General features: G+C 48.3%; 1 protein-coding gene across 10 annotated transcripts in view; it reads right to left on the bottom strand.

Moving 5' to 3' along the window:
- Positions 1-20005, bottom strand: part of st6galnac3 (ST6 (alpha-N-acetyl-neuraminyl-2,3-beta-galactosyl-1,3)-N-acetylgalactosaminide alpha-2,6-sialyltransferase 3) — a 52959-nt gene that overhangs the window by 29460 nt on the left and 3494 nt on the right. For 3 of the 10 annotated variants that reach the window (XM_023815938.2, XM_023815945.2, XM_072704379.1), the window contains exons 1-2: positions 19316-19746; positions 702-857 (exon numbers count right to left, since the gene is read on the bottom strand). In XM_023815938.2, coding sequence (XP_023671706.1) covers positions 702-857; positions 19316-19333 — 174 coding nt within the window. In that variant the 5' untranslated portion in view covers positions 19334-19746. Of the gene's footprint in view, positions 1-701; positions 858-4361; positions 12676-19315; positions 19747-20005 lie in introns of those variants that run through there. The other 7 variants (XM_072704382.1, XM_072704381.1, XM_023815940.2 and 4 more) reach the window with 6 other exon arrangements.

Below are 20005 nucleotides of genomic sequence, written 5' to 3'. Positions count from 1 at the left end.
ATCTCTCATCATCAAAGGCGCAGCCTGACCGTGGCATGGTGAGACAGTGCCACACACACACACACACACACACACACACACACACACACACACACATATACACACACATATACACACACACAGGCACACATATGCACAGACAGGCAGGGTAGCCCTACCACAGGCCAGAGCCGGAGTGCGTTGTTGCGTGTGAGACGGCTCACCGGAATCGTGTCTCTCAAAACCCAGGAGAGGTAACACAAAAGCATGTTAGAGGATCACACGACTGAGGATGTGCTGTGCATCTAGTGTGCTGAACACAGCAGGGTTACATTAGGACAGCAACAGCCTGAAGAATTCCCTGTGAACTGCTAGAATGCTGCGTGGCACAAATGAACGAAATAAGACCCACAACATCAGTGTCACCATCACCAGCCGCCCCTGCATGGTTCGGGGTAACATGCAGCCAACCCTCTGAGCTTTTACCCAAAACATGCTCAGCTGGTGCGTTTCCATGCAAGCTGACTGGTCCCCCCACTTACAGCCCTGTCTGTCTGCGTCTGGGTTATCAGGAAAGTGCTCCGTGGATATTTACAGGCAAGGGAAGGGAACGTCTTCCAGGTTGTGCTGTGAGGGATGCCCTTCATCTGACCTCTTTGGAGCGACGATGCATCTTAATGGCTAAGGGACATTTTGGGCCAACGTCACTGGATGTCACTCACCTCCTGATCCGGGACCCTCACGTATCCCGTATGCGGCTTGGACGCCTTGCGCTGGCCAAACACCTGCTGCAGCAGCACAAAGGAGCTCTCCGTGTAGTTGATCACGCCGAAGACAGACAGCGCCACCATGAGGACGGTGGCGATGATGTACTTCCTCTGAAGGTTAGAAGAGAGGACAGAAAGCGAGCAGGCGGTCAGCAGAAGGAGGAGGCCCGGGGCTGTCATTTCAGAGCTCTGGCACTGGCTGTCCATACAGACAGGCGGCACAGTGACTCCGAAGCAGGACAGAGCGTCCCACACAGTGTGGTGGCTTCTAATGAAAGAATCATTGCAGCGTGTCACTCAAGGCTCCGTCTCCTGACAGTCTATTTGATATCATGGGTTGTTTCCATATTTTAAAATGGAAATTAGGCTTTTGCCACATCAACAACATTATTTTCTCATTTACAGGACAGGAACAAGCAGCTCTCGACACAGAGTGAGAAATTAGACCTGTCCCATCTAGCAGTTATGACAGTAATCCATCCTGGTACACAAGAAGTGTGCATGTGTGTGTGTGTGTGTGTGTGTGTGTGTGTGTGTGTGGGGGGGGGGGGTTAATCCCTCAAGGTGTAACCGCACATCACAAGAAAAAGGGAAATGGCTCAATGGAAACCACAGGTGGTGCAGAAAATGAATCAAGGAATGGTGAAGAAACCAACAGCAATAATCAACAAAGCAGGATCGTGACATCAAGGCAGGATCGTAACACCAAGGCAGGATCGTAACACCAAGGCAGGATCGTAACACCAAGGCAGGATCGTAACACCAAAGCAGTATCGTAACATCAAGGCAGTATCGTAACACCAAGGCAGGATCGTAACACCAAGGCAGGAACGTAACACCAAGGCAGGATCGTAACCCTGAAGCAGGACTGTAACACCATAGCAGAATCTTGACACCAAAGCAGGATCGTAACACCAAGGCAGGATCGTAACACCAAGGCAGGATCGTAACATCAAGGCAGGATCGTAACACCAAGGCAGGATCGTAACATCAAGGCAGGATCGTAACACCAAGGCAGGATCATAACACCAAGGCAGGATCGTAACCCTGAAGCAGGACTGTAACACCATAGCAGGATCTTGACACCAAAGCAGGATCGTAACACCAAGGCAGGATCGTAACATCAAGGCAGGATCGTAACACCAAGGCAGGATCGTAACACCAAGGCAGGATTGTAACACCAAAGCAGGATCGTAACACCAAGGCAGGATCGTAACACCAAGGCAGGATCGTAACACCAAGGCAGGATCGTAACACCAAGGCAGGATCGTAACACCAAGGCAGGAACGTAACACCAAGGCAGGATCGTAACCCTGAAGCAGGACTGTAACACCATAGCAGGATCTTGACACCAAAGCAGGATCGTAACACCAAGGCAGGATTGTAACATCAAGGCAGGATCGTAACTCCAAGGCAGGATCATAACACCAAGGCAGGATCGTAACCCTGAAGCAGGACTGTAACACCATAGCAGGATCATGACACCAAAGCAGGACTGTATGTCTATAAGACCAAACCACACCCAACACCACTCCATGTCCAAGTTCCCCCACACCAGTGGTTCATGCCCAGCATATCTGGGTGAATCAGGCAGAACAGTTTTCCTGTGAAATATCTGGCGCCTTCTCAGCTCAGAATCGCGTCTCGTTTATTCTCTCACTTCCAAGTAAATTAACCTTTATTTCTCACCCAACCCTCCCAAAAAGCTTTCATGCAAAATCATCAGGCCTTGGCAGAAGTTTACAAACAGAGCCTCTTTATAAGAGCACAAAGCAAAGCCTGGATGTAAGACCAAGGCTTTGCTATAGAAATATCACTAGAGCATCAAAAGAGAGAAAACACTTTCATCTATTAAGCTCCTTCAAACAAACATCTGGTCTCACCTTAGGAAATGATACCTTCCAAACCTGAATGTCTTCTACTAAAACCATGAGTGTTTGAAGGAAATATGAGCTTTCGCAGGTGCCCAAATGAGCTTTGCAGGCAAATCGGAAGCATTAGGGTCAAGCTGGCAGAACTGCACAAGGAAACTGTGAGATGCTTCTGAAGAACAGGCGTCACCATCTCATGCATCCGCATCTCTAAACACAAGTGTTAGGAGGTCACTGGATTTTCACTTCCCATCAAATCGAAATCTGTTCTGAAGCGGAGATAATGGAGACTGTTACTATGAATGAAGACGTCAGATGAACATGTCGCCCCCTGCATCTGAGGGACCATAACAGCTTCCAGGAGCCTTGGTGAGCGTTCACGCCTCTCAGACCAACTCCCGTAGATCTTTGTGTGTTCAGCACATCAACACTTTCAGCTTGCAGTATAATAATTTCACACTGTTTGTACATCGTTACACACAGCACCTAGAACATAGCAAAATGGTAAAAAAAAAAAATTAAAAAGGACATTTCTAAAAACAAAATACTTTTAAGCAGTCCCGCTTAATTATGAGAGATAAACAGGAAGGCGGTCACTTGGGTGTGGGATCTCGGGCAGAGACTGCCTATGAGTTATTTCAGACGCCACAATATGAAGAGGAAGAATTAAGGAGGGAGACGGGGAATGTGAAGATGGAGGCGTCCACCCCCAGGGGGCGTCTGGGGCCGCATAGACACCGTGGGAGGACGCTTCAGTCTGACGAGGCAGTGAGATGAATTAGCCCGTTTGGCCACTGATGAGAGGCAGAGGGCGCAAGCGGGAAGAGCATGAGTGTGACCCAGGTCCGCAGGGAGCCATCCAATGGCAGAATCAGTGATTCTCGTGGCAAAAGCAATAAAATATATTCCCCGTTTTAATTTTGTCTTGGCCAGAAATCACCCATTATGATTAGTCAGTTTAAAGCTGCCAAGAAAATAATGCTGAAATGGGTTATGTGGGTAGTGCCACTTGGGGGCGCTGTGTGGCTCAGTGGCTTTGGGCTGTATGCATGTGAGGAAGGTTACTGGTTGGAATTACGGGGTCGGCAGATTGATGCTGCCGCTAGGCCCTTGAGCAAGACTCAGGCCCAGGCTTCTCACTCATCTGCGTGTGTATATTAGGTTTATATTAAATTGTGGGGACCAAATGCCCCCCCCCCCACCAATGTGATAAAAACCTGTTATTTTGACATTGTGGGGACCATTTTTCAGGTTCCCACAAAGATCTGTGAATGCAATCAAAAAAGTTAAAATGCCAAAAGACTTAAATTTTGTTTTGGTTACTTATGGTTAAGGTTAGGTAGGAGTTAAGGTTGTCATGGTGGGATTAGAGTTTTCCACAAAGAGATAATTACAAACCTGTGTCTGTCTGTCTGTCAAAGGTGATGGGATATGCGAAAAAAAAAGCACGTAAATAGCCCATGAATCACCATTTCATTTAGCATCTGTACATCGAGCTGTATCTCTAAAAGCCCAGATGCCTGTAAAGCCCAGCCGCTCACATGCATTCTGGGACAGAAATCCCTTCGGGACAAGGACAAGCCAATGTGAGCATGGGGAGACAGAAGTATCCCACTCGCGTCCAGAGTGAGCTCAGCGCCGGCATCAGCGAGAGCCGGAACAGCGGCAGTGCCAGGACAACCAGCGACATGAACGGGAGCTCACAAAATAAACGGGTCACCAGCAAACTCAAAATACCCCTCACCTGTCATCATCTCCCTCCGGCGTGTGCTGGCTGGCCCAGAAGCACCTCCCATCATCGAATCAGACAGCACACCCTGCAATCACTTCCTGGGAAGGAGCGTTTGGCTGACAAGGTCCTGATTGCAGGCTTTAAGTCGACATGAGTGGCTGACAGCCGTTTGGTCTTGAATGAGGCGCTCAGACCGAAGTGAAAGGTATTTATTCAGTTAAAGTCATAAACTCAAACAAAAATCAGCTCTTCAGAATGAATAAGTTTCAGTTGTACTGGGCAGTCTCTTTTGAAGTGCTCTCCTGCCGAGGGGAGGTATTCTCACCTTGCGAGTACGTCTGTATACTGCATATTGACCAGCAGTGTTCCTGTGAGGACAGGCGCTCACGTTTATAACCGGGAGCCCAGCTCTGCTTCTCACCTTAACATTTATACTGCAGCATAAACCTGGAGATCTACAGCATATTCCGAAGGAGGAAGCTTCGGGGGCTAGTCAGCCCGGCCGACCTGGAGGCCGTGGACGTTTGGACTCTGCGGCCATCATGTTCTTCTCGCTGTGGTTAGCACCATTCCGTCACTGTGGGTAGACTTTCGGAAACTCTGACACATTATCCTGCAATGACCACCACAAGCCATCCAGCATCCATCACGCTGGATGCTGGTCCCTGTGCAGGGACGCCAGCCACTCTATGACAAGTCTAATTAGCTTTACTGATAAGAACCTGCTTGTTCATGCTCCGGTCATCCTTAAGTTGTATGGAATAATTTTCCATCCATCCATCCACTTTCTTTAACTGTTTGTCCTACTCAGGGTTGGTCCAGAGCCTATTCCGGAGGTTAGGGGTGCGAGGCAGGGAACATCCCTGGATGGGGCGCCAACCCATCGCAGGGCACAAGGCAGGGAACATCCCTGGATGGGGTGCCAACTGCAGTTATTCTGCAGGCCCCTTTAGTCCTTTAAGATCCTGCTTCTCAAAGCCCAACTTTTTCCATCATTATGGCAAAGCGGCTGGATCTCGTCCCGAGATCCCAGGGCGGTGCGATGTCTTGGCATCAGAAGGAGTGCGTGTCACTCTGTCAGCCCAGACGCCACCAGCAGGCTCCCTGGTGACGCACCGTCTCTCTGTGCCGCTCCCACCCCCACAGCCATGTTCCTGCCCCCCATGCCGGTCTGACCCCGCCCAGCCCGGGGACAATCACAGCTCTCTAAATTCCACTCGCCATCTCCAATCTGGAACTAAATTGCTCGCTGGCCCCAGTTCACCCCCTCAAAGTGCCACATGCTCTCACCCCACAGATACAAACAACTTTAAACTCATGTCAATATCAGAATTTGGACTGAAGGCACAGTGTAAGCATGAGGCAAAACTGGAATATATGCCATTATTATGTTACAAGTACTGCAGGCGGGTTTTTCATTTACATTTGCAAAGAGGCATCTTAATTTGGTTAATTTTCATTTACATTTATTTGCGATCTAGATGCAATTCATTTCTGTTATAATGAATCCTTGGATTTGGTGGAAATCTCAGAAAGGGTTTCTTTTCACACTTACTAATTTAATCTTTCAAATTAAATCGCACTTTTCCATCTGAGAACCTCTCAGCATCTAATCTGAAGTCTTCTTTTAAATGGCTGCATTACGCTTGTAATGTGGCACTTCTGTGCTTTGGCCTGACAGAGCGACCCCTCATGGCAGACGCTTCTGCTGAGCGGAAAGCGGCCCTCAGGCTGGGATAATGCTGAAAGGGACGCGAGCCTAACAGAGCCGGGACGGACACAAAGGGAGCTCAAAGAAACCTGCAACAGAGCCGGCAAGCAACGGAGCCACTGTAATCTCCAAGGAGACGGCAGACAGAAAATTACATTTGCATTGCAAAAACACTGTTGACTGGCACATCATCCACAGCACTATGGCCTAGTAGGCAGCTAAAATCCAATTTTAATTAACAAGGAGATTGATTGTGAAATATTTACCAAATAATCCTTCAGCCCATCAGCCAGTAGTATCTGGGAGGAGGCCGCAGCCCACATGCCCGCCATGGCCTCAGCCCATCAGCTGGTAGTTTCTCTCTCATAATCGAACCCTCCCCCGTGACCATTTGTGGGCTGAGCCTTTCTCGGGTGGTTTTAAAGTTAAAGTTACTCATAAAATGTTTGTTTACAGAAAACAAAATCCATCAGTACATAATTATTTGAATTATGAATGATCATACACAGAAACAGCTTTATTTAAAAACAAAGTTAGTGAAAATATAATGTATAAAACTGAACCATGATTTCTCCAGAATTACACACACTAATTTCTCTCTCTCACACACACTTCTCTGTCTCTCTCTCTCTCACACACACACACACACACACACACTTCTCTGTCTCTCTCTCTCTCTCTCTCACACACACACACACACACACACACACACACATACACACACACACAGCTGATTCTGGAAGATTTTCAGTTACCCATTAATTATTTGCCCAAATAAATGTGGTGTAAACAAACCTTCAAACACAAGCTTATTTAAATTCTGTTTGCCACGTCAGGGAGACACTCACTGAATGCATGTTTACCTCAAGCACACTCGTAAACAGAACCCTCATTTCCACTGGACAGGTGCTCTCTGGCTGGCACCGGGCGTGTGGAAGGACCCTGCTCATGGCCACACGGGGCCGGGATTCGCTGGTGGGAGGGGTGTTTAACACACAGGTCTTCCCCGAACGCCCATGCCCAATCCTGCCCTTCCTAACACCCGTCTAAAAATGACATCATGTCACTCAAAGTGCTCTGCGTTTGCATTGATCTGTGTGGGAGATGACAGGCTGTAATGAGACTTCGCAGGTTATGCTATAATACGTGAACATCACGACACGGTACTTAAATAAGTGTGTTAACAGCTATTTTTACTGGCCAGAAGGGGGAAATAGACTCATTAAATTAAAAATATGTGATGGAGCGCAGTGCCGGTGAGTCAGCGTGAGGTTCTGCGTGAGTAAAGCCCTAGAGGTCAGTGCCGGCTGCTTAATGACCCGTGAACAAGCGGCGCAGCCGCCCTCCCCATGGGGGACGAAGCAGACGCTTTCTTAACGAAGTCACCACGCGACCATCCACTAAAAACAGAACCCCACGTACATCTCAGCCAAAAGTTTCATACTCCTCACAAAATCCAGAGAGATTAAAACCCGGGCAACAAGACGCTGATGTTCTCTGAGGTCGCTTCAGATTTCATCAGAAAATAAGTTTGGGTCCGAACCTACAAGCTGCAGTCGTGCTAGTCGTGACGCTGCAGCATTTTCGATTCTGTCTCCGTACGTTTCCTGTCATTCCCGGAAAATGGCGATTGCAAAGTCTCCCACGAGCCCCTCTATCCCATCCATCGCATTTACACTTACAGACTCCCCTGACAGTTTTTTGCACTCCATTTTATTTTTGGAGGAGATCTGAATTGAATTTGATTTTCACTCATGCCGCTGTTGTTCGGGGTTCTTGTGTTTCATCACAGACCCTAGAGGAGAGAAGCCAGGCTCCCCCAGAGACGGGCGCTGGCAGATGGGGGTGGGACGTGGGGGCCGGTGACGGCCACAGACATGGGCCTACAGACTGAAATGCTGAGCGCGAGGTGCACATCTAGATCACAACAAAGTGATTCACCCACTACGCAACAGCCAAGTCCAGGGAAAAGTGGACTTCATGTATTTTTCTAAATACATACTAATTTAATCTAATCCTTGGGGCTGAAGATGCTGAGCTTGCAAGTATAAAAAGCACAATATTTACATTTCAGCTTTATGTTATAATTTGGTCAAAATGGCCACATTAACATTTATTAATATTTATTTTTGGATATTACACTATAAAAACTGCACAGAGCCTCGTTTATGTAAACAGAATTATGCACGCTGAGTAAACAGCATTTTGAGCAGAGGGATCAGCCAGCAAGGGGCAGTGACGTCACCGGGACCATAAAACAGGCAGAGCCAGCAGGGGGCAGTGACGTCACTGGGTCAGTAAAACAGGCTTTATGGCTCCTGAGCTCCCTTAAGTCCCCTCGATGAGGACTGGCACAAAAAGCCACCAAACTGCAGGAGCTTCAAGGATGATACTCGAACCGCTCTAGGTCACTCCATGAAGAGGTTCTGGGTTATATTCAGAAGACGGCGATGCCCTGAGAGGTTTGTGCTGCACAGGTCCCTATACGCCTGCCCCTGACGACTCTCTTGGGATAGCCTTAGCTTACGGGGTTTACCCTCTTAGCAGGCTGCACAGGAAGATCTCACGTCATAAAAGTTTAATCATGAAATAAGACGCAAACCGGCTACCCTAGCAGCGCTGACAGAAGCTCGTCGCTGATATCTGACCAACAGAATGAAAGATGGCAGCCTTCCCGGCGTAAGACACCGACCATGATAATGCAGCTACGTGGCAAGATGGCCTCATAAAACATGTGACCTTTCAGTCCATTAGGAAGCAGAGAGGCAGCCAGCAGCCTGTAGCTGGTGACATTTCGGCTGCGTCACCCTGGGACTCTGCCATCATATTTATGGATAATAGATAATACAGCCGTCTATGTCACTTTTATGTGTGCAATCCACGTCCAGAGCATCGCCAAGTGACTGTCCCCTCCTTGCATTTCAGATATAGTAAATGAACCCCGTATAATTACTGACACATCCACAATCCAATAAACAGTGCCCTTCAGGTGTTTCCAGTCCACGTTCACAGCTTATGGAATTTCCCCACCTGCATGTGAGCAGCCACCTTCCTCGAGCCTTTTCGCAGGCGCGTAACCCCGGCCACCAGCAGGCGCGTAACCCCGGCCACCAGCAGGCACGTAACCCCGGCCACCAGCAGGCACGTAACCCCCGGCCACCAGCAGGCACGTAACCCCGGCCACCAGCAGGCCCGCCTCAGATTTGGCACCATGAGCGGACAGACGCTCCAGGGCCCAGGGATCCCCACAGCAGTGCCAAAAAAATGCACGAGCTCACAGTGACGACGCTCAACCAGAGTTACATGTCGTGCTCCCTCGTGCAGACAGGACAACCAATGAAGAAGCACTCATTAAAAAGAAAAACTGGTGAGGCCTAACAGAGGGGGCTGCTCATGGCATGCAGGTCAGGCACGTCGTCTTCTCCGCATCTCCTTAACTTGCGGCTCCCTGTGGCCAACGGCCATCTCTATTCCGCTTTCCACCGATGGCAGCCAAACGTGGAGGTGGGGGATTATAGAGGGCTGCTGCACATCTACGAAGAGCCGTGTACCACATCTTCACTCAAACTCAGCTCACCACAGGGAGAGTTCTTTGGGCCTGTGTATGAATATACACGCTCAAGCGTGACGACGGTACAATGGTGGCGATTAATGAAGAGCTCGGTCCTATTGTTTACAGAAATAGCCTAATCATCTCAGAGGTCTCCTTGTTTTCCATGAGTACAAAGGGATTTTTTTTTTTAAAAATGCCAGCCCAGCAGAGAATTTAATTCAGTTTTGTGAGCTTCAACTATCCTCTGAAAGCAGAATATTTTAGTCATACTACTCAGCGCATAAGGTATAAAGCGTATAAAAATATGGCTGTCTTCAGTGCAGCTCGAAAATCCCCTTATCTCTCCTATCTGCTAGGCAGAGGCACATTAAACCCAGTGTCACATCTGGACAGCTGCCGTTCTCTTAATTTAAAGTCTCCTCTAGGCATTTAAGGTTATCCGAAATGTTCTGGAAACATCGTGTGCTGACTGGTTCAGGACACGGGGTTCTCTGAAACGTCTCCAAATGCTTTTGTGTACATTCTCTGCACATCTCGCTCTTGGCTACAGAAGCCATGAAAAGCGCAGTTGTGAGAAAGACGGGCCGGGTTGCAGGAGTCTTCATTACCCACCGGTGTCAGCCCCACGCAAGCAATGGCCGTCCACTCGGGCCCCGTGTTAATCAGCCTGAGCGAATGACCGAAGGAGTGAATTCTTAGACCAGAAAAGGCGGAGGAGAGAAGCTATGAGCTGGTGCAGAAAAACAACGGTCTGGGATTGGTCGTATTTCATCTCTCCGCAAGCAACCTGGAAATTACCACATATAGGTTTTACAAACATTCAACTAACCCCCTAAAGGCTTTGGCACCGACAGCCATCTTAAAACCAGGTTCTTCAACTACCACAGGTTGGGTGCCAGGATGCTCTGCATGCAAGTTCAATCTGCCACCCAGACCTGCAACTAGGCCAGGGGATGACGATGTATTTTCAAGCACAATTTTGCGATACTTTATGCTTGGCCTCCTTGTGCAAGGAGGTCCAAAGCCTGGAGACATGGAGGCCATTTCCTTTCGAACTCTGACAGGCCCAGATGCTCATTTATTATCATGACTGATAGCCAAGTTTTTACTTGGCATAGCAGCTACTTACAGACCTTTGTCTATTTATGCCACAATACAGCGTTGAATAATGCTTCAGTCTGACTGTTCAGTCCCTCCTGTTCATGAGCAGCCTTGTGTATATACAGGCTTATCATTCAGGCCATTGAGTCATTACCCGGGTCAGTTATCCCAAGCTCCTACAAAGGGGGCTCTAACCAGGAATTTCTCCCCATCCTGGCCCCCAAACCACTTGCCAGCTGAAGCTGTACCAGCACTTGTGACATTTCCAAGTAGTCGCTCTTTAACCCTGCTCCCCATGATGGTGGGGCCCAGCAAACCTCTCCCATAATGCTTTCCTTTTTGAGAAACTGATTTTCAGCCAGATGATTGCAGGAGGCATTTCAAACCCACCCCGAGTTGTTTGCTTCGCGGTGGACGGATTTCAGGTGAAGGATCTTTTTCAAATGCAGAATACCAGGATCCCTCCTTGGACTTGGACCACATCACCTCCTATACCACCTGCTCCGGCAAAACCACTTCCTGAGGTCAGGAGATCAGGACAGAAGAGGGAAGAAGGGGCCGGGAACAGGCAATGTCCTCCTCTGGGGCCACGGGAGGTCTTTCTCTGGAACGTTATGCTAGGATCACATCTTAACCAGCTATGTAGCTAGATGTGTCAGGACTGGAATTGCCTAACAGGCAAGAGGTGACTCTTTGCTGAAAGGAGAAAGATGCAGCGATGAGCACAAGTCAGCATGAGGGATTGTGGCCCTTCTCACGATCTCACTATGCTACAGCGATACTTGCCCACTGGGACCGTTACGAGCACCAACAGATGGCCCCACCCATGGAGAATGAAACCACATTAACATGTTGTCAAAGCCAGGCAGGTTTTAGGGTTTTGAGCAAGAAAAATGCAGATATACGCTCAAACAGATGTCAGTCTGCCCTTAGGTTATGCCCTGAGCAACTGGCCTCAGATCATCTTTTCATATTAATTAGATTATAATCTGTGGGGAGCATGATGTTATTGTAGACTGCAAATGGTCCAGAGCAAGTGAACCCACGTAACTACAGACAGAAATCTAACTTAGAAATTAGCTTAAAGGACGGATGTGTCACTTTTTTGCAGTTCAGACACAGCTTGTGCAGATGAGCTACAGTAAGGACCTGACTGACAGTCACAGTTCACATATTTTCAATGCAGTGAAGAGGAGGCTCACAATCTCAAGGCTTGACAGACTCAACTGTACAGATAAAAGTGCATTTTTCCTCACACACAACATCAAATACTTTCTTATTGTTTACCCAAAAAAGTTCCAATAAAAAAAGACTCAGGAGAGACACGCTCTCAATATTAAAGTAACTTTCTTGCTAGGTTTTTTTCTCAGTAGCTTCTGGTCACAGAGCGAGTTTCACACAGTGAGACAGAGGAGGCTTCACCCCTGTTTTACACTGGATGCGTGTCCGCTGTGGTGCGTTTCCGACACGGCAGCCGCAGGTAATCGCCGCCAATAAAGTCAATGCATCAGTTTACATCAGAGATGCGCATCAAGTCTATTTTTGACGGATACGGATCAAGAACGTAACACTGAATCTTCCAATTAACTATGTAAATACTTGATTTTTGAATGAAAGTAAACTGTACTGTGAAGTACTTGTAAACTCCTAATAAAGTGTTCAGTAACCTACATGGGAGTGACACATTATTTTATCCATAGAAACATAAATGTTATGTTAAATGTTATTCTCCCGTGATAATGTGATCTTGCAAACCACCGGCGCGCAGGATCAGATACAGGCCATAAACGCGTCCAGTGCGAATTAGCAGACGGCCTCGGACGGAATGGGAATGCAGCGCAGTCGCACTGCAGCGAACACGCATCCAGTGTAAAACAGGGGTCAGTCTGATTGCTGCTCCATTTTTTTTTTTTATTTATTCATGCCCTTTAAACCTGTTTCACAACAACAGTCTACATTCTACGGTACAGTTCCACAATTCCAGTCCTGGAGGGCCAGAATGTAAGACAGTCTGCAGATTTCCCTATTCAAACACACCTACCAAACATGGTAATTAGCTGATTAAGATGTGCTTGAGCAGGGAAATCTGCAAACTGTGTTGGATTCTGTCCCTCCAGGACCAGAACTGGGGAACCCTGTTCTACGGTACTTCACCTCATGGATGCGAATGTTGTCTATGGCACTACTCCCGAGGGACACGGAAGCAGTCTGCGGCACTACACCTGCTCCAACATCAGACGCCGGATTTAGCCGACTGTTCTGACTGCAGAAAAAGTGTCATTTTATTCCAACAAAATTTGGTTGTTCATGTGATACATGAGATCCTGGGGGGACTTCATCACTGAGAGAAGTCTAGAACTGTGACAACATGTCTTGTTGCTAAACTAATTCTCAGCTATGGCTGACACTGTTTAGCAATACCACATGTCTAACAATAGTTTTAATTACAAAGACTAAAGGACTGAAGTGCTAAATGTTCAACTTGAACAGACTATCACAAATTTTAAACAATTTCAAAATCAGCAGGTTATGAAGACTTAACAGAAAATGTTCCTACAATGGATATAAATTAGAAATCATTCTTTCCAGCCAGGGAGATAAATGATTACTGCAGTCCTTACTGATTTGGATCTATCCAGTCTGTATCCTTTTTGGTGAGGGGGACACTTGTGTAATCAACCCCCCAAGCTGAGAGTGCCCAATAATTTCACTCAGCAGCACAAACTGGACATCTTGAGCTCTGACTGTGTTCACTGTTCTTGAGTGAAAACGAAAGGCTTCCCGTAATGTAGCCTGGAACACCGTGTTGATTAAAGGTCAGCCAATCTACTCAGAAGCTCAGCAGAAGCTCAGCAGCACTCATGCAATCAACATGGTCTCATAACCCTGCCAATTCCCTGAACAGAAGCGTGGTGCTCGTATGCAGGAATCAGTCTCCTCAAAGAGCCCTTTTTTGTGCAGAAACAACTTCCCCCGTTAATGAAAGCCAACCATTAGCTGACTCATTGATGGGGTGAAGACCACTGCATCCATCAGAGAGCACAAAACTCCTTCCATGGTAACTGGGGTACAAACAAGGAGACCAAATCTCAAGCCAAGGTGAAACCAGCAAAATGAAGCCAGGGCAAACTGGACAGCACATGGTTATAAACTCGAAACCAAACTGGTGACTAGCGAGGCTGGATAACCTGATATCTCGGGGGAACGCCGATCTGAGCAGCTCTCCTATTGGATAAAGACACACCTCCAGGCTGCTGGAAAGGATAATGAGGTTAAATCCCATACACTCTGACCTTTAAATCCTGATAGCTTGCTGCTTACAGACAGCCATTTACTCAGATATGGCACAGAACCGCGCCAGTGACCCAACATGAAACAGTGAGCTTAGAGGTCGTCGCGTACAGAGAGGGAGGCCACTAACTGCAAAAAGGCTGCAGGGGTCTGCAGGAACATTTGGTTTAAGTGGCTCTGCGTTCCTAACATGTCCTCAGCGTGTCTATGAATCCCCTCCCAGGTGCCCCCCTCCGCTTGTGCTTTTTGCAATGAAAAAAGTGGATCGAGGGATGCATGGACAGATATGAAGCTATATTGCTCCAGGGCTGAGTTTCCCAAAGCCTTCTTAACACTGCGTCCTTCCTAAGTTCTATCTTTCAGCATAGAATTTACGAACGACGTGGCGTTAAGGCGACTTTGGGAAAGTCAGCCCAGTTTATTTAAAAATGAACCAAAATTCAGAAAAGTATGACAAATCATTTCCCGTATATAGTGTATAACAGGGTATATATCACTAACGAGAGCAGGACAGCCATGGGCTCCACTCCCTCCGCTGCAGGGCCCAGCGTGATGCAGGTCACCTTGTCCAGGACTCACTCTCACTAATGCGGGAAACATGAACCCCGACTGGAGTGCTCAGAAAATCTGATGCCATCCCAGGACATGTGATCCGTACTTGGAAAGGTGAGGTATGGAACGCACCAGGGCTCCAGCACAACAGTGCGCGGTCAGCCCCCCCCCTCGGTGCAGAAAGCCCGTCATTCACTGAGCCAGGTATTGTTTGAAGAATGCTCTGTGAAAGTTAAGCCACCGACCAACAACGGCACCCTCAGCACGGCAGGATATGCGCTCTGAGCAACAGCATGTGGTGCTCATGCAGAACGCATCCCAGATTCTCCTCATTCTCTTTCCTAAACGCTCCAGTACTCCAATTCAAAAGCTGTCCCTTCTCCTGAGTGTCTGGCTACGCATCCCAGTTGCAACGCAAAAGGAATAAGGCAAATTTGTGGCACGTCAGCTTTTTGAAACTCACTGGACAACAGTCTGACCGCGTCAAGCGCCTAGCGACCCAGACTGCATGTGAGCAATGCCTCGGATCTGCTTGAACCGCTGACGAATTATAATAAGCAGGCAGGCCAACAAGCGCACAGGTAGCCGTATTCCCAGGTTACTCATTAATGTATAAGCCACCTGAAGCACATGTCTGGCATGACGAGCTGGTGCAGCATTAAGACTTCGGTGACATTGTTCTGCTGTTGCGCTGCATTTGGCTGTCGATTCAGTGTCAAGTGCCACATGGATTACCACAGCGCCACGAGGACCTGCATATGTCGGTGAGGCAGCAGAGCTGCAGTCAGCTGCTGTGTGCACTGCAAGAGCGATGATCAGGTAAACCGAAGTCAGCATAGGTCAGGGGTCTCCAACCCCGGTCCTGGAGAGCTACTGTCCAGTAGGTTTTCTGTCCCACTTGGCTTCTAATGAGCCACACCTGTTCCTGGTATTTACCTGAGAACAGGTGTGGCTCATCAGAACCCGGGTATGATAGAAAACCTACTGGATAGTAGCTCTCCAGGACCGGAGTTTGAGACCCCTGGCATAGGTCAAGGGAGCCTGCAGGGGGTTTACAGTCAGGAAGGGGATGCAAAGTAAATGCGATGACACTCTGCAGCACCGTACCTTTGCAAGTCCAGCACAGAAGATGAACTGCTGAGGGTGCAAGGGCTGGTATTAATGTCAAGATGTGATCCCGGAACATTCCAGGAGAACGTTCATATGTGGTCACACCGAGGAACACCAGACATATTGATGAGTAAACCCCAATAGAGCAAAGGTTCTGAATGTTTTGATGAAGCAACAGTGCTTCTTTTGAACCTATAAATTTATTAAGCATAGTATAGTATGATAAATACTGCACTGTCCAAATTTACTATGAGTGCCACGATACAGATCTTGCTCGGGGTATCTTCCGGAAGCACAGAGCATCTATCCTCATGGCACAGGTGGCTTATGGGGGGGGAGGAAGAGTTGCCACCTTTTGAAGGATTGGGCTTAAATTCCATGCAGGTTTGAAGCACCTACAGCTTGACTGCCTCTGAATTAGTGAGAACTGGAGGAACATCTGTGGTGGAGCTCCATCTGTTTCCTACAGAAAATATCTATAACATGACATGCCTACAGCATCCTGGCCGTACACCGTGCTCAGAAAGCCTGCTGGGGGACTCTTGTTGACTATCCAACGTTTTTTCGTCCATGACCTGCTGAGAAGCACATAGATCAATGGAGAAAGAAACATGAATGACACGGAACAGTGTTGGTGGCCCATCAGCCAAAAGGCATCTCGAGCAGAGTGAAGGGGACCTCCGACATGTCAGGGAGGCTGCGTGGAACCAGTCACCTGAAACGTCTCATTAGTTTCACTTGAGCTATAGCAGGATGGAAATCCATTCAGTGCCATTCTGTCTAGTCACTGGTGAATTTCATTTGTGGGATGCAGTGTGAATTTCTAGCAGAAGGAAATGGGTCTTATCTGCAGAGGACTGGCGGCCGAATGATAAGCCTCTGGTCTGCCTCCCCAGGAGATGGTTCCTGGTTTTGAAACAAACCTGCTTTGTTGGATTATAATGGTCACGAAAGGAGCAAACAAAGTGAAGTTGTGGTGATTTACATGACGGGCTGTGAGCTGGCGGCACCGCTGGGGCATCTGCAGCTCAGGAGCACTGTGGCGATAGGAGCAGCAGGCACCTCATAAAACAGGATTACAAAGAATACTTAGGCAGCTCTCAAGTTACATAAAACCAACTTATAAATACAGACTTGAGCAAAAAAATCTCTAGGATACATTGAGTTTACGGAAGTGCTAATGCAAAAAGGTGACATACGCCTTTAAGTAAATGTATACTTTGCCTTTTCATCTAATTATTATGTTCTTTAATAAATATTACAAGTACTGACTGCCTTCCTTCGTAGAATCCGTTTCACATACACCATGCTGATATATAGATGCATTTGTATCGTTTGAATTCTTTGGGGATTCACCCTCATCAATGGCAGATTTTTCATTCTGAGGAAATCTTAAAGGTTCTGCTTTTGCAAACAGGGGCCCAAACAGATAAGAGCGGACCCTCATCTGTGTCCCTGGTGTCCCTGCTAAATAAAACGGCTCTCATCTGGCTTCCCCGCTCTCGCCGCACAGATGCACCTCCCTTGCCACACCGCGCGGGCATCCCGATTCAGGGCGTCCCCACAGCTGGTGCAGCCACCCAGTGCTGACCGCGCGGGCATCCCGATTCAGGGCGTCCCCACGGCTGGTGCAGCCACCCAGTGCTGACCGCGCGGGCATCCCGCTTCAGGGCGTCCCCACGGCTGCTACAGCCACCCAGTGCTGACCGCGCGGGCATCCCGATTCAGGGCGTCCCCACGGCTGCTGCAGCCACCCAGTGCTGACCGCGCGGGCATCCCGCTTCAGGGCGTCCCCACGGCTGCTGCAGCCACCCAGTGCTGACCGCGCGGGCATCCCGCTTCAGGGCGTCCCCACGGCTGCTGCAGCCACCCAGTGCTGACCGCGCGGGCATCCCGCTTCAGGGCGTCCCCACGGCTGCTGCAGCCACCCAGTGCTGACCGCGCGGGCATCCCGCTTCAGGGCGTCCCCACGGCTGCTGCAGCCACCCAGGTGAGGTAACTTCTCAGGTAACATCACAGACCCGCTGCATTCCACTTTGTTAGGAAACACTGACTCCATTTCAACAATTAAATAATTGATTTAAACTTTAGAGCAAAGAATAATGAATTATCCATGCAGGAATTAAGAACCTTTCAGGGGGTCAAGTTTTCTGAATTACAATTGTGTCTTATTAGTTAATAGAAAACCTTAGATAGCATGCCCATCCATAGCTATGCACCCAGCACGGCCTCTTACCAGAGCAGAATTATAAAACAGGACTGAGCTTCCTCCACCCAGTCGAGAAAATGCTAAATCATTATTTTTGCATGTTATTAACAGTTTTCTGCAGCTAAAAATGTTCCAAAGTGATTTCTCTAAGGGGAATTCCAGTGGTTTCAAGGTGGTTGTTGGACAGATGAACTGGTCCACCAGTTAGACTGGGTTAGAAGCAGAAGTGGTACTATCAGCTCTGTCATGGTAACTGGCTCAAAACAGTACATTTTCATGAGCCTCTTGTGTGTTTGTTCTGAAGCTTTTCCTAGCAAGAATAGATACACACACTGGACAGAAGACCAGTCCGCCACAGTGCATTCCCACAAACCCATGCACACAGATACCAGCTATGTGTCCTTGCATGATGGGAGATGTCCTTTTGGGCTTAGTTTCCGTCCATTTTCCAACACTTATTCAATCCAGCATCAGCGGCAGCCCCTCTTAGGAAGAGCAGAGCAGGTCACACGGCGCTTGGGAAGGCACTCCATTACAGGACACATGTAATGGCTCCTAGGAACATACAGCCCCCAGCCACATAATATCACCAGCCTGATTGAGACCACACACACGTGTGACTAGCTTAGGCTATGCTATACTTTGAAAGTAAGTCATGTATGTAAATACTCAGTGACAAATTCTACTACAATAGTATACAATAGTATAATTTTCGTTTCAATTGTTTTAAATATCTTTCTTACTTTTTAAAATGTCTCTTACTTAAATGAATAACAGTGAAACTGATTTATAAAATGAAATTGCCTGATTCTTGAAGAAATAAAGGAATCCTGCACGTCTTTACTTGCTTTAAGCGGTCAAGTATAATCTGAAACGCGGTACAGGTAAATGGATTGATGGATGGTTTTAGTCAAGGTGTTTCCAGTGCTTCAGGAACCCCCTGATTTCTTCTTGGCAACTGTGAAATTTGGTGCTATTTCGGACAAAACTGACAACTTTCTCTAGTCAGCAGTGCTGTCTGGGAAATCCTGAAAGTAGGCGTCTGGCTGAATGAGACCGGCAGCCGGAGCGATTCCTGTGACGCTCGCGCGGAGACAGGGGCTCCCCTGTGCCGGCCAGCGCGCCACAGGACACCTGGGGGACGCACGAGCCTGCACAGCTCGCATGTATCACGGTGCCCGCGTGCAAACTGACGGGGTGCACATGTACCCTCACACAGCCCCGACACATCCTCCCCATGCCATGATGGGGTTGTTTTTTCGGTTGCGGTGTCTTCCAGCGCTTCTCCCGGTGGAGTACGGCATGAAAAACAAGGAGGACCCCGGAGCGTCTGGGTACCTCGCACGATCCGTTACCGAGCTGTGACGGCAGACGGCGATGATCCAGGAACATCCCTGGATCACGTCTGTGCAAGAGACTCATGTGAGGAAAACACATACCTTGCATATCCAGGCCATAGTGAGCGAGCCGCAGCACCGCGCTGCTCCGCCGGCTTGCTTCCCCAGATGCCGCCAATCGTGCTCCTTTCTCGCCTTATCCGCGCATTAGCAGCCACCGTGTCAGCCTAGCTTCGCCCCGGATCTCACTTCGCTCCGTTATTCATGCTCTTTACACGGTTTTTTTTTGCGACTCTCGGACGGCCTTTCTGTGATGCTGACAGGCGCCACGACGCCGCCCCCCGCATCATGTGACCGCCTTTCACTGCACATCCCTGGCCGGCCGGCTCGGTGCAAGCCGCCCCCCGCGATCTGACTTTACTCTGGACTGCGACCTGGAGAGCATCGCACCTCTGTGAACATCACACCGTACGTGACTCTTGTTAGTGATGAACATACACTCATCATATATTATTAAGGATCATTAAAAAATTGAAAGCACTAGATTTACAAAAAAGCTGACTTTCACCACCTTAAACACGTCCAGTGTAAACGTGATAAGCGTTATATTTAATGGAGTATAGCGGTCGTAGTGAAGCCCTTTACCGAATATTGTAAAAGAATGCAACCGACTGTGTACACATTGTTACACGCTGGTCTCCACACCACAAAGACCGCTCTCACCTAGAAGATGTTATCCTAAAAGAAAACAAATATTTAATAACAATGATTTCTATTTCTAGGGCTGATGCA

This window comes from Paramormyrops kingsleyae, chromosome 21 (genome assembly GCF_048594095.1).
Source record: "Paramormyrops kingsleyae isolate MSU_618 chromosome 21, PKINGS_0.4, whole genome shotgun sequence".
In the NCBI taxonomy this organism is placed as follows: domain Eukaryota; kingdom Metazoa; phylum Chordata; class Actinopteri; order Osteoglossiformes; family Mormyridae; genus Paramormyrops; species Paramormyrops kingsleyae.
This window is presented reverse-complemented; position numbering and strand designations above follow the sequence as displayed.